The 23,910-nt window shown below is 50.1% G+C and overlaps 2 protein-coding genes across 4 annotated transcripts in view; both read left to right on the top strand.

Moving 5' to 3' along the window:
* Nucleotides 1-372: 372 nt before the first annotated feature.
* Nucleotides 373-13,100, top strand: MARCHF2 (membrane associated ring-CH-type finger 2). Of its 2 annotated transcripts, XM_072947788.1 has the most exons (6): nucleotides 379-508; nucleotides 3,227-3,363; nucleotides 3,937-4,164; nucleotides 8,362-8,557; nucleotides 9,911-10,120; nucleotides 12,484-13,100. In XM_072947788.1, the coding sequence occupies exons 3-6, from the start codon at nucleotides 3,989-3,991 to the stop codon at nucleotides 12,640-12,642; spliced, it is 741 nt and encodes a 246-aa protein (XP_072803889.1). In that variant the 5' UTR covers nucleotides 379-508; nucleotides 3,227-3,363; nucleotides 3,937-3,988; the 3' UTR covers nucleotides 12,643-13,100. The 2 variants fall into 2 exon arrangements, with proteins under 2 accessions (XP_072803887.1, XP_072803889.1); XM_072947786.1 differs by lacking the exon at nucleotides 3,227-3,363 and having other exon boundaries at nucleotides 373-508.
* Nucleotides 13,101-15,945: 2,845 nt separating this feature from the next.
* The window catches only part of HNRNPM (heterogeneous nuclear ribonucleoprotein M), a 38,510-nt gene continuing 30,545 nt past the window's right edge, over nucleotides 15,946-23,910 (top strand). For both annotated transcript variants that reach the window (XM_006206318.3, XM_006206317.4), the window contains exon 1: nucleotides 15,946-16,451. In XM_006206318.3, coding sequence (XP_006206380.1) covers nucleotides 16,339-16,451 — 113 coding nt within the window. In that variant the 5' untranslated portion in view covers nucleotides 15,946-16,338. The remainder of the gene's footprint in view (nucleotides 16,452-23,910) is intronic.

The following is a 23,910-nucleotide window of genomic DNA, read 5'->3' as shown; positions in this document are numbered from 1 at the left end:
TAGGACGGTCCATCCCTCCCCCAGGATTGATGAGAAGTATGATGAAGGTGATGAATACTTAAAAATCCCTTTGCCAGTGTCACGTTGAATTCTGTAACGGTTTATTTATTAACAAGCACTGGTCGTCGTCAGGTGGAGCCATCAGCGCCGCTCGTGCCCCAAGCCGCGATGGGCCGGGGCCAGGGATGGGGGCGGGGCCGGTGCTGGGGCGGAGCCAGGACGCGGCAGGGGCGGAGCCAGCAGCTGCGGCGCCGCGGGGCCTGTGCGGCCCAGGACGTCCCCGTCGCCTCTGGCCCCGCCTCCTAGGGCGGGACGTTCACGGCGATTGGTCAGTATGGGCGAGAGGCGGTTGCCATTGGCCCGCGGCACTGTCTGCTCGGCGGGCGGTGTCTGGACGCAGGTGCCGGCCGGAGCGGAGCGAGCGGCGCTGAAGGGACCGGCCGGGCCGGGACCAGGGCCGGGACAAGTGGAGGGGTCTGCGCGGCCGCCCGGCCCGGCCGCGGATCAGGTAGGCACGGGCGGCAGGATGGGGTTGGGGGGCGCCGATCCGCAGGCCGGCCCCGGGTTCGAGGCCGGAGCCCAGCCCCCAGGCTGGACGGCCGAGTTCGGACCCTCGGCCTCAGCCTTCCCAGGGACTAGGGGATCGCAGTTACCGTCGTGAAGACGACAGGAGTACCCCTGGGGCCTGGCACACAGTAGGTGCCTATCTCAGCCTCGGTTTCTTCATCTGTGAAAGCGGGTCATGCCAGCACCAACCTAATGGGGCTGTTAGGAGGATTCAGGAGGTGGCAGATGAAGAAAGCGCCCTGCACACAGTAGGTGGTCAATAAGTGACCAGTCACCTTCCGCAACCTCCTTCTCAGAGAGGCTCTGCCAGGAAAACAGTATAATATAATGACCCGGACACTTGCTTAGCAGAGTGCCTGCCTGTTAGTGGGTGCTCAAAACAGGGTAGCCGAAATTTATAGGATTAGCTCATTTAGTCACCTAGGGACAATATTAGGAGGAAATGCTAGAAATGTTCCTTGCTATAGGGATGAGGAAATCAAGGCTCAGAGAGGTCAAGTCTTTTGTGCAGGGCTACACAGCAGGTTAAGGTCAGAGCTGGGATTAGAACTTGGCCTCCAATGCAGGGCCGTGCAAGTACTGGAGGGCCCACAGGAACCTCTCTGTGGTAAGCGCAGAGGAATGAATGTATTTCACAGATTCCACCTTTATCCTAAAAATGAGCATTTGTTGAGTGCTTACTGTGTGCCAGGCACTGGCTGTACCTTGTTTTATCAAACTCTCCCAACGGCTCAGTAAGCTGATGTTGGTAATTAATTACAAGAGCTAATATTTACTGATTTATTCATATTTATGTAAGTATGAGCTGGGTATCATTGTGACCCCCATTTTACAGAAGAGAAATCCAAGGCCCAGAGAGTGAAACATTTGAACCAAGAGGACATTGTAGGGATTAGGGCCCTCTGACTCCTCTTCTGTCAATTTCCTGCCCTCAGAAAAAGGAGGCTGAGTAGGTGTGGAAAGGTTGTGATGCCCTGGTGCCACCCCAGATAAGCCTAGCCAAGGGAGAGCTTTGTTGGAGGAGTTGAGCCTGGGGGCTCCTTCTCAGGAAGCCGCTCAGCAGACACAGTCCACTAGCTCTGTCAACTTATTTGACAAAGAAGGATGAGGCCCAGAAAAGCAAAATGACTTATTCCAGGACACATAGCATCAGTAACAGAGTCAGGACTTTAAAGAACCCAGGTTTCTTGAGTCCCAGAACCACTCACTGGACTTAGTTCAAATCCTGGCACTGTCCTGTCTTAGCTGTGTGACTTGGAGCAAGTAGCTTCTTCTCTCCGAGCCTCAGTCACCTCACCTGTCAGATGGGGATAACTATTGGACTTTTGTCATAGGTTTGTTGTGAAGACTCATTGAAATCCATCTCCTGGGCACTGGGCCAAGTTTGCTGGAGGCATTGGCTCCCTCTCCCATCCCAGCAGCCCCAGAGCTGAGTCCACCCTGCAGCCACCCCAGCCTTGCATCCAGCCTTAGAGTTTGGCCTCTGTCAAGCCCAGGCCTCTGGAGTTTGCCCAGACCTTTAGCCTCTAAACATTTCCTATTCCCATCATGGATGCTGGTAGACCAGGGTCTGGGGGTCAAGAGACCTGGCTCTCCCACCTTGCTCTTCCACAGGATGAATGGGGCCACTCTGAACCAGATGCAGGGCCAGGCACTGCAGATGACTGATGTGTGGGAGACAGACGTGGTTAAGCCAGTAGATGAAGAAGTGAGAGCATTTCAGAGAAGGGCACATTCTGCAAGGGCCATGATGTGGATACCAGTGGCGCTTTGGCCAGGGTGGTCAGGGGAGGCCTCGCTGGGGAGGTGAACTTTAAAGGGGACACTTCTTTTTTTTTATTTTTTTTAATTGAGTTATAGTCATTTTTAAAGGGGACACTTCTAACAGCAGTTTGAGTTCAGTAAGCTTAGCACAGTACCCAGCTGGCAGTAGGTACTTAGTAAACAGTAGGTGCTATTGTTATTCGGGTGATTTGTAGGCCTGACATTGGCAGATTGGCCAGTGGCTATCCTTGCAGGGGCAGGAGACATGGCCTCCCTGCTGCACGCATTCCCTTGGGTAGTCTAGCTGCATCCCTCCTGACCTCTGAGTTGGAAGCTCTGGCCACAGGCACACAGGAGGGACAGCAGTGTCCACAACATGCCAGGCCTGGCCACTGCCTTGCGGATGTTATCTCAGTCACACAGCCTTCCTCCCGGGTTCCTTCTGCCTCTGGGCTAACACTTGCTTATCTGGCCGACAGCAGCCCAACTATGGAGGCTCAGAAGGGCCTGTTGGGCCACAAGGGCTTCTGGCTGAGCTGTTCAGAGAGCGTTGATCAGGCAGCAGACCGTCCTGGTGCAAAAAGTTAGCCAGTAACTCACACTGCTTTTCTTCCCACCTCTTTGTTTGGGTTTCAGAGTTTGGCTGGCAAAGGTTGGTAAAAATCAACTGTAGCGGTGCCTCAGGGAGTGTTTCTGAGGTCTCTGAACCATAGCTTCTGGGGACAAATGGTGGCATACAAGCCGATTTGGGGACAGGGGTCCTCAGCTTCAGAGCACATGTATTGGCTTCAAGGGGATTCTGTTACTTTCATGGTGTTCTCAGAGAGAAACACACAAGCCTCACCGGCCGCTTCTCGGATGAAAGCGAAGCTTGCCAAGGGTTCCTTTTTGGCAGGTCAGACCTTGCACTGGGGAGAGGAACCCTGCTGAAGTCACCCACCCAGAGCAGACTCCATATTGCTGCTGGAGACTCCTGCTGCCTCCTGTGGCCTCTCCTTGGGGACAGAGGCACGGCTTAGAGCAGCTTCTCTGGTAGGTGGGGACAGAGACTACCATGGTCCTCCCCGGCCTGGGCCACTTCCTTGATAACACGAGTTATCAAGGAGCTCAGAGCCCTGCAAGAGGCTGTGAACCAGAAGGGTTAAGGTGACTCACCAGCGTGGTCTGTTGGGCCAAGTTTTTAGGTCAGGTCCATCCCCCTCCAAGGCAGGCTTATGATGTCTGAGCCCGGCCCTGGAAATCGATTCACAGAGAACAGTCCCTACGTGGCTGGCCGCCATGGTTCTGGTCCTGACAGGTCCTGCCACACAGCACGTGCTTAGTCGCTGTTGAGCGCAGTTACCATGTCTGGAAAGGTGATGGTGGGGGTGACCTGCATGCTTTGAGGGCTGGGCTGGCTTTTTTTTAGAAGAGTCAGAGAGAATATAACTGAGCTCCCGAAGAGGGCCAGGCCAGGGTTGAGCAGCACGTGTGATCTCATTAAATCCTCACAGCCCACTCCAAAACCCCATCTTACAGACTGGGTAACTGAGGCTCAGACAGCTGGATTTGGTCTGTGTGTGGTTTGTAACCTTGCCCTTAATCTTCCTGCTGGCCTCTCGCCAGGCTCCTGGGACCATGGGCCTTGGGCCCTGAGGACACGGGGCTCCTTGTGGCCATGACGACGGGTGACTGCTGTCACCTCCCCGGCTCCCTGTGCGACTGCTCCGGCAGCCCCGCCTTCTCCAAGGTCGTGGAGGCCACGGGCCTCGGGCCACCCCAGTATGTGGCACAAGTGACTTCAAGGGACGGCCGGCTCCTCTCGACTGTCATCAGGGCCTTGGACACACCGAGGTAAGTGGTGACCAAGCCAGGGTCTTCACCTCTACTTACTTTGCTCTCTGGCCCAAGGGATTTCCTCCCAGCCCCGGGGTCAGAAATCTAACCGCCTTAAGGGGCCTGGTGGGTAAAGAGACCAGAGAAAGGGGCCCAGTCAATAATGAGCCCGCAGAAACAAGAGGCCCAGGCTAGCTAGGTCTGATTCTGCAAGAAAGGCAGAGACTCCAGATTATTCTGTGAAATCTGAAGATCAGACGTTGGTGGGTAGCTCACATCTAAGGGAGGCAGCGTGAGGGAGTGGTTGGCCATGCAGGCTGTGGACCCCTGCTGCCTCAGCTCCAGTCCTAAGTGAAAGCCTCTCTCCTTGAATGACCCAGAACAAGTTGCTTCAATCGCACATCCCTAGCCTGGGGACAGCTTCTTCTTTGGGTAGTTCTGAGAGTCCGTTGCTGTGGTCCACAGAAAGCTCCTGCAAGGGGCTTTGCCACCTTGTAAGCCTTTGAGAAATGTCTTGAAACCTCGGTAAAGCCTGCCAGGCTCACGTCACACGTGCGTGGAATCTGCCTGGCTCACCCATTTGTCATCAATTCCAAGGAAAAGAGATTTAAGGAAATCCTACACCAACTGAAGTCCATGTGAACTCATTAAGATTTAAAATAGCCACCAGTTTTCTGATTGCAATGTGTGGTTGTTATGTTTATACAATATGATTAAATTCATATGCTTTTCTTTCCAATTTTTTTTTATTGTTAAGCTATCATATACAATTAAGTTTCTTAACCATTTTAAAGTGTACAGTTCAGTGGCTTTAAGTGGATGCAAGGTGTTGTGCAACCATCATCACCATTCAACCGCCTAGCTTTTTTTTTTTTAAATGCAGGTACTGGGGATTGAACCCAGGACCTCATGTATGCTAGCATGTGCTCGACCACTGAGCTATACCTTCCCCACCAACCCCATAACTTTTGGTCTTGCAAAACTGAAACTCTGGCCCCACTAAACACTGACCCCCCCCGCCCAGCCCCTGGTACCCACCATCCTGCTTTCTGTCTCTACGGATCTGACCCCTCTAGGGACCTCCTATGAGTGGAATCAGACACTATGTGTCCTTCAGGGACTGGCTTCTTTCACTGAGCATCCTGTCCCTAAGGTTCATCCATGTAGCAGGTGTCAGAATGAACTCATAAGCTTTTCATTCACCCATAAAAAGAAGCCAGTGGAAGCCTTGCTGTGCTTTGGAGGGCGCTCACTGCTGGTCACCCTCTAAGCCTCTACCTGGCATCACTTCCTCCAGGAAGCCTTCCTAAGCCCGGATGAGATTGGGAGTTCTCCTTCTGGGCTTCCTCCAGGATGTCGGTTTTTATGTCTGCGTCTCCATCAGACCCCTTGAGGTCGGGACTGGGTCTGTGCTGCTTGAGCAAGGCTAGGAGCAAGGGGACCCTTGGCAGGCTCAGGGGTCTCATAGCCAGAGCTGCCAGGGTGGGGAGCGGGGGAGGAGGCCTCCCTCTCTGGGGTTCCTGAGGGCCCCTGAGTGAGTGATGGGTTGACATCACCTTGCGCCACCCTCCCTTTTTACACCTAGGGAAACTGAGGCTGAGAGGGAGCTGGATGCCCACCTGAGTCACTGAGCCTAACCAGGACTCCCCTTTGGGTGCTGGGGGCAGGGCGGGGAGAAGCTTATTCGGTCCCATCAGCCTACCCTGCAGCCCTCATAGACCCAGGCAGGCAGCGGCAGCCCAGCGCAGCAGCCTCTCCGTGGTCCAGCTGGTGGTCAGGGCAGCCCCGCCCACTGAGACCACAAGACCCTCTTGATCTGCCCCCCTTGGCCTCTTCGCCGCTGGCTTCTCCCCTCCGCCTTTTGATGCAGCTCAACCCCAGCTTGCCTGAGCTGAAGGCCTGGGCAGAACAGCCCTTCCCAGAGAGAAGGTGGCTGTTTCTCAAGTAAATGAGGATCCACCCACCACCACAGGCTGGGAGAGGTGCTGGGTTTGGCCGAGGCCACCATGTACCTCCTTCCCCTTGCCCTGTAACTTGTCTTCCTTACCAGCCTCTGCCCTATGCGAGCAGGGAGGGTGGGGCTCAAAGATAGCAAACCCAGCGCCTGGCTGGTCCCACAACTGGAAGATCAAGTCTTACATTTCGCCTCAAAGGAGACCCTGATTCCTGGGGGCACGTGACACCCCAAGTGGGGCAGAAAGTTCCTGGGCCCTGAAACCTGAAACCCGAGAGGCATCCTGCAAAGGCTCAGGCTTGGGGCCAGCATCTGGGGCCCCTCCAGCCTCTCTGAGCCTCAGTCCTCTCTGTCCCCCCCCGCCCCTCCCAGTCTGTGAGCTAGCCCAGGCCCTCCTGGAAGCTGCTCTGGGCATTTCTGCATCCCCAGCCCTCCACCTGCCCTCCTTCTGCTGCCTGCCTCCCATGGCTTCCTCACTCACACTCCCTTCCGCTCATGGGGGATGCTATGGGCCGCTCAACCAGGGTCCATGGATGTCTCACCCACTCCGCCAGCCCATTTCCTTCTCACTTGTATCATTTGCATTATTTTCCTGCCAAAATTTCTTGAGAGTGAAGCCCATTTCCCTTGCTTTCCCACCTGGTGGCAGGCATCTTATGTAGCAGAGTCTAACAGGGGCGCTGGAGCGACTTCCTGGGCTCGAATCCCCGCTTTGCTCACGACTAGCTGTGTGAGTTTGTACAAAACGAGTTACGTTGGAGACCTCGATCAAGTCATGCCTCGATGCCTCAGTTTCCCCATCTATAAAAAGGGGGGCAGAAACAGCACCTTCTTCATAGGCTGCCTGTGATAACGAGACAAATTAGCCCAGATGTCGCCCTTTGAATGGCATGAGCGCTCAATAATAAATCAGTTTGCATTTTATTTTCTTTGGTTTTGTTTTCTGTGAACTTGCTCCTCCAAAGTAGGGTTCCCCGGGACAAACGCCAGACTGATGTGGCTCTCCCTCAAGGTCCCCGTCACTTCCACTTCCCCGGCTTGGTTTCCGGAGCAGGGATCTCTTTCCCGTTAACTTCGTGTAGGGGGGGGCATGGGATCAGGTTGTGGGAGCAGAGTGGAGCCTGGCCTGCCCTTTTGACGTTGTAGGACAAAGCAGTCCTGGCATAGGACTGATGACCAGAAAGCAGACCTTAGGGGTCAGCTCAGTTCTTGGGTTTCAAAGCATCCAGGCCCTGCCCCCCAGCAGAAGACACAGAGAAAAGAATAAAAAGTTTCCAAGGTGAAATCAGCATTATCTGGAAAACAGCTCTCCTGCTCCGCCTCCTTCATGTGTTCCCCGCAGTCCGCTCTCTGGGCAGAAATGTCTGGAAAACAATGACTCATGTACTGGACTGCCTCTGATCCCACCAAGGCCACGCCCCTGGCCTCCTGAGCTGCCCCAGGAAGGACCCAGCATCCCCTGAGACTGGACTGGAGCCGAGACTTCCCCGAAGCATCTTCCTGTGGATGCTATTTATGTCTGTTTTCTGAGCCTCACTAGAGCAGAGGAGCTGGGAAGCTCTTCTCCCTGGATGTGCACGTTTCTCAGGTAGCATGGCCTTCAGGTGTGGCTAGATCGAGAGGCTCTAAGGATGTCCTTGAGAGCTGCCTTTCCCTGTCTCTTGGCTCTGCTTTCCTCTGTTTTGGCATTATTCACAGACTCCACGTGGAGACCAGGCTGGTGCCAGACTTACATCAGCCATGCTGCCCATAGATCTGGAGTTTAGGGGAAAAAAAAAAAAGAATTTCAGGAATTAATTCCCAGTGGCTCTGATTGCATCACATATACCCTTCCCCCAGTAGGTCCATGTGACCAGGGGTGTATTGTGTTTTGATTGGTCAGGCCTAAGGACATCAGGGGTGTTGTCCGTGCTGCCCCAGTCCTTAAGGATCAGGAGTTGAGAGTGGGTGGTTGCCCAGCACCAACAGGGTGGTATTGTACCAAAAGAAAGAGCAGGTGCTGGGCAGGCAGGTACAAGTGATGCTCACTGTGGGCCTAAAAAGGTGCCACAGGAACTCCAGGGAGAAGCACATCCCTCTACCTATGGGAGTCTGGGAAGGCTTTCCAAAGGAAAGGGCATTTGGAGCTGGGCATTGAAGGATGAGTAGGAGTTTTCCACGTGGCAGCAGAGGGGCAATGCTGCCCTTGTGATCCAGTGTGTAGTGAAGCGGCACAGGCAGGAAGCTTGATCATTACTCATGTGTCCTGTCTCTGTGTCTAGTGATGGTCCCTTCTGCCGGATCTGCCATGAGGGAGCGAACGGGGAGAGCTTGCTGTCTCCATGTGGTTGCACTGGCACTCTGGGTGCCGTGCACAAGAGCTGTCTGGAGAGGTGGCTTTCCTCATCCAACACCAGCTACTGTGAGCTGTGCCACACAGAGTTTGCAGTGGAGAAGCGACCCCGGCCCCTCACAGAGGTACGCTTGGGAGCCTGAGGTTGGAGCAGGCAGAGGGGAGGAAGGCAGGCCTGGGGCCAGAGGAGGGAACTGCCTGGAGGGTCCTGGTGGGCTGGGGAAGCAGCTTCTCTCTAGAGGAGAACCTCTGCTGATGGGGGTGGCAGACCTGATGGACCCTGTGCCCCCCTTCCCTGTTTTGGTCACTTCAGGTGACCCTGAAGCTGAGACCTGAGGACTAAGAAGGGGCCCCAACCTGGGGAAGGGCAGTCCTGCCAGAAAGGGCACAGCAAGTGCAAGGGCCCTGAGGCCAGGAGGAGTTTGATGAAGCCCATGTGGCTGGAGTGCAGAGAGTTAAAGGGGGAGGAGAGGGGCCTGGAAGGAGGGGTGGTGGCCTCACTGGGTTTTGTGGGCCCAGCTGAGCTGGGAAGCTTAGACTGTCGTCTGAGTGTGATGGGTCAGGGTATTCCCAGGTGTGACTGGAGCCGCTTGGCTTCCCAGAGCACTGTGGGCCTCCTGGGCACCCTCCAGATTCCTCCCTGCCCTCCCTGTGAACTGCAGGATGATGTCACCGGGCTGAGGTGGAGGCTCCTGGGAGGGCCCCTGGCCCACCCAGGACTTGGGCTATAAGAGGACAGTGGGAGGGAGAGCCAGCCTGTCTGCACCCCCTCCCCCTTCTCCATCGTGCTCCCACCTCCTCCTGCCTACACTTGGTCTGGACCACACTATCACCCCAGTGTCTTTGCACATGTTGTTCTTACAGACAGGAGCACCGTCTCCCCTACTCTTTGTGCAGCTCCTTTGGTTCTCCTGTGTCACATCCTTGGCAAGGCCTTCCCTGCCCTGACCACCCAACCCGTTTCATGGCTCCCCTGACTAGTGCTGGGGCTCTGGGAGGGCAGGGACCTTTTCCATTCTACTCATCAGAATTTTGTGATGAAGCGCATTTCTCTTGCCCCAACATCCATGGCACGCGGTGTAGCATAGCGGCCAAGGGCGCACAGTCCTTGGGGCCAGACTTCCTGGGCTCCAGGCCTGGCTTTGTGGATGACTTGCCCATGTGCATTGGCACAAATTAGTCAGCCGCTCTGTGCCCTCAGTTTCCCCTATTTGTAAAATGGGGGCAGAATGCCTAGCACCTGTCAGGGCCTGTCCTGTCCTAGTCTCAGGAAGTATTTGAAAGAAGGAAAGGATATGGGGAGGGGGTGTAGCGCCAGGCAGAAGGCTGGTCCTACAGGGATCAGGGGTGAAACTGAGCGTCAGCGGAGGGGAGAGCAGAGTATGGGGGTCCCACACCCCATTCACCCAGTGGATGCTCTAGGGAGGGCAGTGCAAGGTCCCCCTCACCATCTCTTCCTGCCTCGTTCTTCTCCACAGTGGCTGAGGGACCCGGGGCCTCGGACAGAGAAGCGCACGCTGTGCTGCGACATGGTGTGCTTCCTGTTCATCACGCCGCTGGCTGCCATCTCGGGCTGGCTGTGCCTGCGCGGGGCCCAGGACCACCTCCGGCTGCACAGCCGGCTTGAGGCCGTGGGGCTCATCGCCCTCACCATCGCCCTCTTCACCATCTACGTCCTCTGGACGCTGGTGAGTGGCTGGTCACAGGGGGTCAGGCCAGGGGTTTGGTCTGTGGCTTTGGGGAGCACTGCTCTGCCTGCCTCTGCTTATGGCCCTTGGATGGAAGCGATTCCCAACATCTCACGGAGCTCCACATTCCAAGCCTGACCAAGGTCCAGGGAAGCCCTGAGCCAGGCATGAGCCTCCTGCCCCAAGGATGCAAGGGTACCTGATCATCTCTGCTGAGTGTAGACCCCTCATCCTCGAGCCCACCAAGACTGGACTGGCCGGGAGAGGTGGGGAGAGGAAGAGAGCCACCAAGAGCCTGGGAGAGAAAGAGTAGGAGGATAAGAGACACACAGAGAGAGGGGACGATCAAGAGACTGAGAGCAAAGGGACTGGGATGGAGAGAAAGTGACTGTGGTGGGGGTGTCATCCTGGCTTCCAGCTTCTGGCTTCCCGCAAGCGTTAGAACCCTTGCTCAGAGAGGAAAGGTTCCCAAAGTCCAGCCCCTCAGATAAAACCACTGTTACCCGGCTGTGGGGGTGTTGCCTCCTCGATAATTCCTTCCCAGTGCTTCCACCAGCATATTTTTTTAAAAGCTTTTTTAAATTGAAGTATACACCAGCGTATTCCTTAATACAAACGAGATGAAATCATATGCACTGCTCTGCAGTCTGCTTGTTTTCACTTTGCTGATGTCCTTTACAAAAAAAGACAGCCACCCAACAATCGTTCATCATACGAGTGTGCTATATTTGCTGTATTTATCTAACTAATCCCTTTTGATGGACACTGGGATTCTTTCCAATGTTTTTCTTTTCTTTTTTTTCGCCATTATAAACAGTGCTTTGGGTGCCACCCATGCACACGTTTCTTGGAACTTACTTGGTCAAAGAAGATGGATTTTTGACATTTAATTGAAAAAGTGAGGTTTTTAAAATATACTTTATTACTGCAGTTTTAAGCTTTACAGCAAAATTGGGAAGCAGGTACACAGTCCTGAAAAATCCTCTTCCACAGCCGCACAGCTGCACAGCTTCCCCTGCTAGGAACGTGACACCAGAGCAGTACATTCGTTATGACTGATGAGCCAATATTGACATCCTGATCACCCCAAGTCCATGGTTTACGTTAGGGTCCACTTTTGGTGTTGAACAATTTGTGGATTAGGACAAATGTGTAATGGCAGGTATCCACTATTAGAGGAGTAAATAGAATAGTTTCATGGCCCTAAAAATCCTTTGTCCTCTGCCTCTTCATCCTTCCCTCCCCCAGCCCTTGGCAACCACTGATCCTTTTACTGTCGCCATAGTTTTGCCTTTTCCAGACTGTCCTAGAGTTGAAATCATGCAGTATGCGGCCTATTCAGATCAACTTCTTTCACTTCATAATATGCATTTAAGTCTCCTCCATGTCTTTCACGGTTTGGAGTTCATTTATTATTTTTTTTTAATTTTTATTTTATGCTTTTTAACACCTTTATTGTGGTATGGTTCCTGTACAGTAAACTACACATATTTCAGATGTACAGTTCGATGAATTTTGATAGGTGTGTACAGCCATGAAACCACTACCACAATCAAGATACCTAAGTCTGTTTCTGTTTTGTAGATAAGTTCATTTGTGTCCTTTTTTAGATTCCACATATGATATCATATGGCATTTTTCTTTCTCTTTCTTACTTCACCTAGAATGATGATCTCCAGGTCCATCCATGTGGCTGCAAATGACATTATTTTATTCTTTTGTATGGCTGAGTAGTATTCCATTGTATATATATATACCACATCTTCTTTATCCAGTCATCTGTCCATGTATTTTTTTTAATTTTTACTCCTTAAAGGGGTCTGGGGAATTGAACTCAGGACCTCATGCATACCAAGCATGCACTCTTAACCACTGAGCTATTACCCTCTTCCCCTATAACTCATTTCTTTTTAGTGCCAAATAATATTCCATTGTCTGGATGTCCCGTGTTCGGCTTATCCACTCACCTACTGAAGGACATCTTGACTGCTTCTAAATTTTAACAATTATGTGACCCACGGACATTTGGCCCATTCCTAGAGGCTGTATCACTTCACCGGCACCCTCTGAGAGTCAGGAGGGGAGATTCTTGGACACCCCCCCCCCAGTCCATCCTGCTGCAGACCCTTGCACCTTGGCAGGGCCCTGAGTGCTGGCAAGAGTTTCCCCTGGAGAGCAAATGAGTGTGTGTGCACCGCCTGCGTGGCAGATGCCCGGGCGTGGTCTCTGCTTTTGGAAGCACGAGGCTGGCCCTGGTCTGGGTCAAGGCAGGTGCCTCAGGGGTCCAGTCTTCCTCTCCTGGGGCTGGAGGGAGGCTGGCTGGCAGGCTGAACCCCCACCCATCCCCGCGTTGCCCCCCGTAGGTCTCCTTCCGTTACCATTGCCAGCTGTACTCCGAGTGGAGGAGGACCAACCAGAAAGTGCGCCTGAAGATCCGGGCCGCCGACGGCTCCGAGGGCTCCCAGCCGTCCCCGCTGGCGGCGGGACTGCTGAAGAAGGCGGCAGACGAGACGCCTGTGTGAAGGCCGGGCCGGCCGGGCCAGAGGCAGCTGGCGATGCCCTGGTGTTTGGAAGGACAGAAACTGCGCAACCCTTCCTGCCCTCACGGCCGGAAACGCTTCTTAGGCGGAGACCTGATTCTGGGAGTCGAATCAGGGATCCCGTGTGAAGTTATTGTCAGATTGTTTTGCACACTCTTGTACACGAGGAGGAGAACAGGCAGATGTAGTCCTGAGCTTCGGATGGAGCAGGCGCCCTGATCTCATTCCGAGGTCCACCAGGGCCGGCAGGCGAGGCCAGTCGAGGGCACCGATCTGGCCGGGAGGTCCCACAAGCTTCTGGCATTTCTCTGCACCTGGCTGGCCTGCTTGCCTGGCCCCCTCGACTTTATAAAGTTGCACCACAGTTTCAAACCCCCACCCCACCCCACCTCCACCCCCACCCCCAATGAATAAAAGGAGCCTTTGCTGGACAAAATGGACTTGTCTGTCCTGTTTCTGGACAGAGGCCTCAAAGTGAGGGTCCCACACTGAGGGGAGTCAGGGACCGCACAGAGGTACCAACAGCAACCCATGAGCTGGTTTGAGGGATCTGTTACGAAACACAGGGCAAGAAGCAAAGTCTGAGTATTCAAGGGAAGAGCAGGTACCAGACAATGAAATAAATGATTTAAAGGAAAGGTACAGTGGGGACGGTATAGCTCAGTGTTAGAGTCCCTGCAGGAGGTCCTGGGTTCAATCCCCAGTACCTCCATTTTAAACAAACAAACCAACCTAATTACCCCCCCGTAGAGAAATGTACATAAGAAGAATAGTTTCCACTTACTGTACATCTACCAAGGGCCAGATACTATGTTGGGTGCTTTATGCTCACTAATAACTAATGTCCACACTTACCAAGGGTCACCCACAGTGGGGCTCAGCTCTGAGCCTTAACAGGCATCTTTGCTCTGACTCTTGCTACCATCCTCAGCAGGAGGAATGGCTCTTACCTCCATTTTACAGATGAGAAGACTGAGGCCCAGAGCAGGGAAGACTTTGTTGAAGGTCCCACAGCCCTAGGAAGTGGAGTTGGGGTAGACCCCAGGTCTACATGGCCCCAGTGCCGAGCTTTCTGCTTCCCCTTCCCAGAGGACTCGAGAAAAACAGCAGAATTACGGTTATGCTAATAACAGCACCTACCTCCTGAGCACCTTTGGAGGTTTTTCACATTTGAGGGTCCTTTGCATCGGGCCACATTTCATACTCAGAGCAGCCCTGAAAGGTGGTTCTGGCATTCTCATTAATTTCATTTGCAGATGGGCAAACAGGCTCAGAACCGTGGGGTCACTCACCCCCAGGTTACACCTCCCCAGTGAGTCTAGTACTATGTCTGGTTGTTCTGTTGTTTTGTGCATGGATCCCTGTCTGGTATGTGGCTCACCCATATAGGAAATAAATCCCTTTCTGCCTCATCCGGGAAGAGCGAGAAAATCCAGCAGGGGTGTGGGAGTGGAGGGAACAGCAAAGGGCCAAGGTCGGGAGGCTGGAACCTGTGTGGCGTCTAGGAGGAACAGCATGGCAGACAGGCCATGTGTGCAGTTGTGTGATTGAGGGAGTCAGTCAGAAAGAGAAGCAGGGCCTTGTAGGCATCTGGCCATGTCTGCAGAAACACAGGGTCACACCCAAATGCATAAACTGTTCTTGCCCCTATAGCTTCTCACCTCCGCAGGCCAACTTTGGAGCATGGTGCTCCTGCAGATGTTGTAGAGGCCCCAGGATATGCTGTCATGCAAAAAGAAAGCTGCTGCCTTTGCAAATCTCTTCATAGTTTCCAATACATTGAGGAGAAAGTTGGAGTTTGGTGCTAGACTGTCTTTAATGACCCTTAACCTTAGAAAGAAGAGAGAAAGTCCCAGGCTCAGAGACTTCAGCAGAGTGTATGACTGAATTTATACTTTAATAGCTATCATCCTCATATTTTTTTACAATGAAGTACTTACAGCAAGTTTGAAACATGGGTGGTGATGTAAAGCAAAATTTAAAAACATGCTTCTTCCAAAAGGAAATAAAGTGTCAATTACAGGAAAGAATGAAAGAAATAATGTTTCAGGTGATGGTAAAACCCAGGATTCTGGGCACTGTTGGGTTAAGTCAACCAGCCTATGGGAGCAGAGCCTGGAAGAGAGTTTGTCTCCTTGGCTTGGGCCTGGCTTGCCCCCTGATCTCCAGTCATACCCACTGCGGGAGGAGGGATCAGAGAAGAGGTGGCTTCTTGTCCCTGCTACTTTGCATTTGGACTCCTCTCCCTGATTCTGACAGACTACTTTGGCCTTTTCCACCATTTCTGAGCCCTGCTGGACAAGGGAATTCAGAGGATTGAGAGGCTCATGGCCCAGGGGCCCCTCTGGTCTAGAGAGGTCTAAGAGAGAAGAAGATAAACTGAGATTGATTCCAGTGAGGCCATGGGAGAAGGGTTGGTGTGCACAGGGGAGTTTAGTAGAGCAGAGATTTCGGGGGGCAGGGAGGCAGGTAGTAAGAGGGTGTAGGGCTTTCAGATGGACCAGAGAAAGAAATTATGTGAGACAGGGAGTTTGGGAAGTATGTGGGAATGGGAACTGATAAGAGAGAGTGGGGCCTAGACTCTGTGTCAGGCTGGGTTACTGGATTTATTCTCTGGGACTGGAGTTCTTAACCTGGGTGGAATCACCAGGCTGAATTAAACATTTAACTTGGAGGGAGGTGTGGCAGGTGAGATAGTTCCCCCAGAGCCTGATGAAATATAGTCATTCTGTGAGAGAAGGGGGAAAAAACACTTTTTTTTTTTTTTGTGAACTTGAGTTTGGTGGCTAGATGGGAACTTCTCCAAGATCCAGTGAAGCATTTAAAAGTACCAGACACCAGAGAGACAGGCAACTGCTGGGAAGGGGGCCTGAGGCCTCTGAATGCTCCCCTGGGCTCTGGTCTCTTCCCAGGCCATAGTGGCTGCCCCAGGCCACAGTCCTGTAACAACCCTGCACACCCATTTGGGAACAGGGCCAAACTTTCAGGGCAGAGGGACCCAGGGTCAGGCAGGAAGGAGCCTTATCATTTCTTCCATCACCTTTGTGTTCTTGCTTGTTCATTCACTCAAGAAACATCCATAAGTGCGTACGAAGTCTCCAACTATGCGTTTGGCTGTTGGTTGATGGGTTCACAGAGAGACTTAGGTAGGCCATGGGCTCGCACCCAGGAGTGCTCAGTGGGGTGGGGAGACAGGCTGGATAGAGCCTAGATATTCTTGGTGCAGCATGATACTTGCTTAGAGAGATAGCATTCTGCACACCTGTCCCATTGTCTGGCCCTTCGATGTCCTACTCTTGTTTGGCTAAATCCTTTATTGCCAAGTAAACAGAACTTTCGCTGCCCTTCTGTCCCAGCTCCGATTATAGAAAGCTGGAAGTGACTAGATCCGGGTAGAGGGGTGGAGAGATGCTTCCCCCACCAGACCTCGAGAGAGGGGATGGACTATCCCGTAGGTGCCAAACGCAAGTTTGTTACGAGAATGAGTAACAGCTGCCGGTCCGCGTCTGCGCGCGGTGGGGGTGTGGCCAGGGCAGGGGCGTGGCCTAGGGCGGGAGGGAATGAGGCGGGAGCCGGCCGCGGCGCGCGCAGGCGTTACTGGTCGCGCCGGGTCACGTGAGCGCGCAGGCGCAGCTCTGCACAGCCCGCTCCCTCACACAAAGCCCAGACGCGGAGAAAATGGCGGCAGGGGTCGAAGCGGCGGCCGAGGTGGCGGCGACTGAGCCCAAAATGGAGGAGGAGAGCGGCGCGCCCGGCGTGCCGAGCGGCAACGGAGCTCCAGGCCCAAAGGGGTGAGTATTCCACGGCTCCTTGTCCCAGGCTGGGCACTTCAGCGGCGGCCGGCGGCGGCTTCGTTAGTTCTGTTGGCGGCCTCCCCTCGGCGCGGGCTCGTCCGGGCCTTTCCCGCAGGGTCTGCCGAGGGTGGGGGCTGTCTAGGCTGTGAGAGGTGAAGCCCTGCGGCCCCAAGGATTGCTTCCTCCTCCCAGGCCTCGGGCCTCAACTCCTCCGGTCCCTCCAGGCCGGGTCCGACCCCGACGCCGAGGCCTTAGTCCCGGCCTCTGCGCGTGGGGATAATGGCGCGCGGGCCGGGGAGCCGACAGGTCTCTGAGTCCGCGACCGGCTCGCCGGTCAGGTGACCTTGAGCACGTGGTTTCACGTCTCTCTGGTCGCCCAGGGCCTCAGTTTCCCTATCCGTAAAGTGGGGGGAGGGGAGGGAGTGCGTACGCAGGGCTTCGCGCGCGGTCAGTCCTGGTAAACGGTAGCAGAGGCGGGTAGGTATCGGGAAGGACCTCGAGGCGGGATCGCGACGCCTCTCCATCCACCCCTCCCCCCGGGCGCGCGCCACCCGCCCGTCCCCTCCCCCCGAGCCCCGCGGGAAGTGCTTCGGTCGGAACCGCCTCTGGCCCGGGCTCAAGTGCCTCACCTCCTCCCCAGGTGCGCAGTAGGTGTTTGTGGAGAGATCGCACCAGCTGCGGAGTGTTCAGCCGTAGAAACAAAGTGTAGAAAAAAAAAAAAGGAAAGGGAAACATCCTCTTCCGTGTTCCAGGGGAAAATTTTTCCATCATTAGGCGGACTCACCCATTTCCAAACTCCGTCACTTTGTCGAGTTCTGCTTAGGGCTTTGGTTTTTAAGGTTTGCTTAAAGCCTTATCTTGGGTTCCCGTGAACCTCACTCATTCTGATTACAGTCACCTGAAAGACGCGGAGAGACATTTTGGCTTCGACCAGCAGCAGTGGAGGGAGGAGAGGGGAAGCCTGGGCACGTACTTGATTTCCCACACGCATTTAAAAAAAAAATAGTGGTAACTTACACATAAGGTGAAATTTACAATTTTAACCATTTTTAAGTGTACGATTCAGTGGCATCAAGTGCATTTGCGGTATTGTGCAACTAACGCCTTGTATCCATGTCAGCTTTTTTACCATCCCAAACAGAAACTGTAGCCATTGAATATTCTCCCCCTCTCCTGGTTACCTGTGTTGTACTTTTGTTTCCTATGAATTTGCCTTCCCACAACTTTTAATGTGCATAATAACGGTTTGTGGGGATTAAAAGCCAATGTAGTTAAAGCACTTTGTTAATGAGCATTCACTAAATGTTAGCTGTGTTGTTAAACTTTCTCTCCTTAGGTGGGGAGGAACAAATACTAAGTATGGTTACTGGTCCTTGGAAATCAGGAGAAAGGCATCCTGAAAGTATTCCCAACACTTTATTATTGAAAACTCTGGAAAGGGACATGTTCACTTAGACTTTTTTCATTATCAGTCTAGGGGAGCCTAGTAGAATTTTTGAGAGCCATATTTGGAGGCCTTTAAGATACATTTATTTCCTGTATTTTCTTGTTTTCTTTCAAAGCAGTTATCCCAGGATGGAGTGCTGCTAGAATCGTGCTAGGTGAGAAGTTATTAGTTACAGATTATAGCATCTGGGGTACATTTTCCAAATTTCCCATTTTCCACTGTCCATTTCCAAATAGTCATTTTGTGACTGATTCATTGACAGACATAACACATGCGCTAATAGAATCTTGAAGGTTTTAGAGATAAAATAGCCCTTGTTGGAAAGAACCTCAGAGTCTGGGTCTGCTTAATAGAGAATATTTTAGGGAGCTAGCAACACTTCATAGGGCTGGCCATCGGAAAACTGTGTGTGGGCTTTTTGTTTTTGTGGGTTTTTTTGCATTACAGAACTTTTGAAGTGGAACTCTTTACAAAACAAAGCCCATGCTCACAGAGGGAGGCCAACTGATATTTTTGTGGTATGGTAATTGTGCTGTGATAAAAGTAAAAGGAGTTACCAGGTAGGGATTAATGAAGGGGTTACCCCCCACCCTCTGCCTAACCCTCTAGGGGTCAAGGAGATGTTCCTTCTGGAAGAGGATGAAAGGTGATGACTGGGGAGAGGCAGAGTGGAGAGTGTCCAAAGACTAGGCATTTTGATATATGCTTTAAATATAAAGAACTGAAACTTATGGAACTTTGGGGGCCAGCTGGTGGGCATCCCAGGTTAAGGAATTTTTATCTTGAAAGCCTTTGAGGGATGGGAAACGTGGCTTTCCTTACCTTTGTCTCCACCAGGAGTGGAATGTGCTGTAAACCAAAAAGGCAATGAGACAGCAAGCTTGATGAGGACCCCAGATAGGACAGCTTGTTTTGCAGTTCTTTTTCTCCTGGATGTGAGAGGGTGATTTGTTTTATTTTGATGAGAATCTATTCCAGGGGCGAGGTGGTAGAGCGCATGCTTAGCATGCACGAGGTCCTGGGTTCAATCCCCAGTACCTCCATTAAAAAACAAATGAATAAGTAAGTAAACCTGACCCCCCCCCAAATTTATTTCATCTGAAGTCAGTCAACAGTTAGAGATTGAGTATGTGTATGTAGTCAGCGGGGGAAAGGATTTATTTTGGAGACTTAACATAGGCTTGGGTTTGATTTATTTATTTTTTAACCATAAAGTTTGTACCATATATTTAAAATCAGTGACAACGTACTCCACTTCCACATCAGTCTTGTGGCTGAATTAGAAAACAGAGAGAGGTTGGCTGTTTAAAAAATAAAAATGTATACTTATTATAGTTCCTGGGGAAGTAATGTTAATGATAATCCTGTTTTACAATTGAGAAAAACTTTTCTTTTTCTTTTGTTTTTTTAAACTATTGAGAAAACAAATTAAGGAAGTTGAGCCAGAGTCTAGGGGAGGCCGTCTTGACTCCATGGCCCTTGCTGTGTCCACAATACAACCCTGGTAACCTCTCACTAAACAGTCTTTTGGGAAGGGAGGGGTGGGGGGTAATTAGGTTTATTTATTCTTATATATTAATGGAGGTACTGGGGATTGAACACAGGACCTCGTGTATGCTAAGCACACATTCCACCAGTGAGCTATACCTTCCTCACAGTCTGAATTTTTTAAAAGCAAGTTCTTTATGCTTTGCATAAAGATTTCAGTGTTTGCTGTACTTTAAAAAATGGTTGTACACCTGATAAAAATAATTTTGAGGCACATTAGATTGTGAACTCAGATTAGAATGGGGGCTCTGGATTGCATGCTACCAGCTCTTTGCTTTCATTTTGCTCTTTGATTTGATTCGTAACTAGGCAAAGAGATACTAGTCTGAGAGGCTAGGTTGCTTGCTTCTTTTAGGGGTTCTCAGATGGGCTCTCCTATTACCATGTTTTGCAGTCAAAGAGGTGAAAGCTGAGTTGCTCCTTCAGTAGTCTGATGAATACAATGTGAATTTTCTCAGCCACTGCCCCGGTGGGCTTGTTTTAAAGCCTAATCGGCATGTGCACTGTTTAGACGGCTAGGAGTGTATCAGTCTCCCTTCAGAAAATTACTGGTACAAGAATATATCATTGCCACAGTTAGTGTGCCGAGTTTCTTCTTTAAACCTGTAAGTGTGGGTAGTAACCTTTCACAGATGAAGGAACTGAGTCTTGGCAACTAGCAGATGGCGTTGTGGTTTAGACCTAGGTGGATGACCCTACCTCTTAGTCACCTGTAGTACTGCTCCCTTAGATATTCTCACCTAACATTTACTAAGCTACTTACTGTCAGGCTGTTTGTTGATTCTCACAAACATCCCAGCAAACTACCATGGGTGCAGGTTATGCTGATTTTGCTAGTAAAGAATCAGAGAGGTAAAGAGCTTGAGTCACGTGGGTAGTTAAGTGGTGGACCTGGAGCTGGAGTAGTACTATGAATAGTGCTCTCCACATCTTAAATGCATTAGAGGAGCTCAGGATTGAAAGGATTTCTGTGAAGAATCATTTTACATAAGGGATGGTTCTCTAGGGAATTTGTGGGTAGGGGAAGTCTTTTCCTTCAGAAGATATGATCTGGATTTCAAGGTATTGGGGTTGCCATTTCAAACTACACTCTTGATTGAAAAACTCAAAGTAGTGAGTGTTATACATGGGAAAGCCATAGAGACTTAAGAGAGGGTAAGGATTTACTGGTTTGCTTGCCCCTTTGTAATCCTGAGTACTCCTTTTCCCCACGTCAGGTACCTGTTGATCTGCTTTCCGTTAGTATGCACCAGTGGTTCTCAACCTGATGGTTTCTTTTTTTCCCTCCAGGGGACATATGGAAGTGTCTTAAGAGATATTTTTGATATGGTAAATGTAGCAGTCCTTTATGGAGTAGGCACTCAATCTTTTTTTTTTTTTAAGTTGTGATCTTTACATGTAGTATAATTCTAGTATGGTGTAGCAGTGACATGATAAATGATCAGTTTTCAGAGAATGCAGTCAGTGAAACAGTTCCAAAGCCATGTCAAATACAACTAATCTTGTTTTAATGACTTCAGAAGTCTTTACAGATACTTTAGGTTTGTCTTTATCGATGTATTATGAACTAGGTGGATAGAATGTCAGAAAGTTTTTAATATATTGGGTCTGTTTAGAACGTCAGGTAGATGATTGGTTGCCAGAATCAGATGTTCACAGTTTTCCTTGAGAATTGGGAGCCTGTTAGCAAGGAGCATATTGGTAAAGGCATTTAGCTGGCCTAGGTAGCTTCAGTTTCTTTGAAAGATTACAAATTTGTTACTTTATACTGGAATTACAAGTTAAGTTATATTGGGGTTAGGTTTGAAATTTAATGAACGTGAGTAGAAACTTAAACAGCATTGTATAATTGGTACAATAAACTGCATGTGTTGAAAGTGTACAATTTGATAAATGTCAATTTATGGAACCCTCACAGAACCAAGATAATAAAAATATCCATAGCCCCCAGAACTTTTTGCTTGTTCCTTTGTAATCCTGAGTACTCCTTTTCCCCACTTCAGGTACCTGTTGATCTGCTTTCCATTAGTATGCACCAGTGGTTCTCAACCTGATGATTTCTTTTTTTCCCTCCAGGGGACATTTGGAAGTGTCTAAGAGGTATTTTTGATCTTCCTCTTCAAGTCTGAGGAATGGGGTGTTACTGGCATCTTGTGGGTAGAGGTTAGGGATGCTCTTAAACATCCTGCAGTGCATGGGGTAGCCTCGCATGACAAAAGGATTATCTGGCCCAAAATACCAGTAGTGTTGAGGTTAAGAAAAGAAAACCTGTTATAGATTAGTTTGCCAGATTAGATTTCAATTAGAGTTTTATCTGATGAAATCATACTGTATGTTCTCCTTTTTTGGTCTGGTTTCTTTGAGTGCAGTTGTTTTGAGATTCATCCATGTTGTGTATAGGTTCATTATTTGTTGTTGAGCAGTTTTGCAGTGTATGGATATACTACAGTTTATTCACTTACCTATTAGTAGACATTTAGATTTCCAGTTTGGGGATATTACAGATAATGTTGCTGTGAACATTCACGTGTATATTTTTACATGGATATATGCTTTAATTTTCTTTTGGGTAAGTAGTTGTGAATAATGTATGGTAGGTGTGTGTTTAACGTTTTTAGTGTCTATACTCTAAATTAGAAGTATTTAGGGTAAGGCAGTTTATTTTATCAATGTAGCCAAATTATAATCTATCTATAAAAATATTTCTAAAAGATTCACAGTTAAGGGTTACATATATTTTAGGGCTAGAGAAGAATATTTTCCTAATTTTACCTGGAAGATAAGTGAGAGAATTGAATTGAACATGAAAAAAGGGGGCTTTTCTTAAACTATCACATCATCTGTACTGGAATATGTGTCTTGTGAGATTTCTTTGAGGGTGGCTCTCTACAAGTCTGTCAAGAATAGAGTTGATAGTGATCATTAGATTTACAAAAAAGGTCATTTTTTAAAGAAGCTGTAAGTGATGAGATAGTTTTTACCCCATTTACTTACGAGGAAACCTCTCAGGAAATGATTAGCCAGGGAAGGATTTGGGTGCAGTAGTGCTGTGCTCACACCTTGGGCATAACCCGTATGAGCTGCTTTCTCATGTGATACGGATTAACCCCAAACCAAATCCCCAGCTTCTGTGGTTAGATTGGATAGTTTATTCTTAGCAGTAATAATGCATGGCAGAATATGGCCTAGACACTTTGTTACATGCTTTGGCTTGTAATTAGTTATTTATACATTTTGTAACTAATGAGAGAGCTAAGCAGTGTGAAAACACAGGCTGAAACTATTACTGTGTCATTGACCCTGTGTCAGAATAATGTTTTTTTAATGTAAATCATGTACAGTATTTGGGTTTCAAAAGAAACCAGTTACATGATAATCCATTCCTAGTCACAGGCCTTTTGTAAGCCCATGAAATGTAGATTGATCTACATTTTATGAATTGTTGCTAATACGTTTCCTCCTCATCTTCCAAGAGTAAGAGACTCAAATGTGTATGCTCTGTTTGGCAGACTGGTGTAGGACTTTCATATGGCATAGACAGGTAGACTGTTCAACAGTTGAGGGTTCCCTTTGAGATCTGCTTGTGTGCAGTCAGCATGAGGAGGATCTGTTGTGAACCTGGGTAGACAGAGTAAAAAGTTCTAGGAATCTGGGAGTTGGTGTGTTTATCACCCCCCCACCCCCACCCCTATCTGCTGCATGTTGGTATAGTACAGATCCTGGAAGAAGCTGCTTTCCTTAGTTTTGTCTAGGGTGATACCTTCACTGGGTTACCACTTGGCATGCTTGTGTTTGAATATGAGGGACCGGTGAGAAAAAACTTTGGGGACTACAAAAAGCTGCTAATTTTAATTTTTCCAAGTACATGAAAAGAAAGTCCCCCAGCTACCATTGGTGTTTGAATGCTACCCCTCCCCCACACGAGGAAGACATACCTAGAATAACGATCAGCCCTTTATTTTAGAAGAAGTGGTTTTATAAATCAATAACATGGTAGTCTTGGCTTTTGGTTTTTTGTTTTTTCCATTTTTCTCTGGATCACAAAATCCCTATCAGAATCTGTGGTTTGGGAGTCCCTGGATTCTCACTGGTAGAAAACAGAGGACTCAGGAAGCAGAAAGTGCTGGACTCAGTGCCCTGAGAGGAACTTCCTGTGGCTCCTGGCTCCCCAGTTGTTCCTGGTCAGCTCTCACAGGTGTCTGCCTGTGGTCAAAGGGGGCTGAGCTTGAGTAGGTGGCTCAGGGAACAGCTTTACTCAGCCAGCACAGGGCCTTGCCCTGGCTGCGGGCACAGTCGCCTGTTGTTCCTGTTTTGATGTGTGGTTCTGTGCTTTGAAAGTCTGCATTTCACGTGAAGCTTTTTTCATGTCCCACTTTAAACCAGATGTGAACATGTAGAGCTTAGAAATGAAGTGTTACTGTGTGGAAGCACCTAACACACAAAGGTAAAAGAGTATTCCAG

The sequence above is a fragment of the Vicugna pacos genome, chromosome 22, assembly GCF_048564905.1.
Source record: "Vicugna pacos chromosome 22, VicPac4, whole genome shotgun sequence".
Taxonomy (NCBI): Eukaryota; Metazoa; Chordata; class Mammalia; order Artiodactyla; family Camelidae; genus Vicugna; species Vicugna pacos.
Note: the sequence above shows the minus strand (reverse complement) of the source record. Positions and strands in the feature narration are given on the sequence as shown.

What these genes read in the sequence shown, in the direction of transcription:
- MARCHF2 (XM_072947786.1), top strand. Translation starts at nt 3,989, where the DNA reads ATGACGACGGGTGACTGCTGTCACCTCCCCGGCTCCCTGTGCGACTGC. An exon ending in GACCCCGGCCCCTCACAGAG is followed by an intron (nt 8,558 to 9,910) that starts GTACGCTTGGGA and finishes TCTTCTCCACAG; the next exon opens with TGGCTGAGGGACCCGGGGCC. An exon ending in TCTACGTCCTCTGGACGCTG is followed by an intron (nt 10,121 to 12,483) that starts GTGAGTGGCTGG and finishes TGCCCCCCGTAG; the next exon opens with GTCTCCTTCCGTTACCATTG.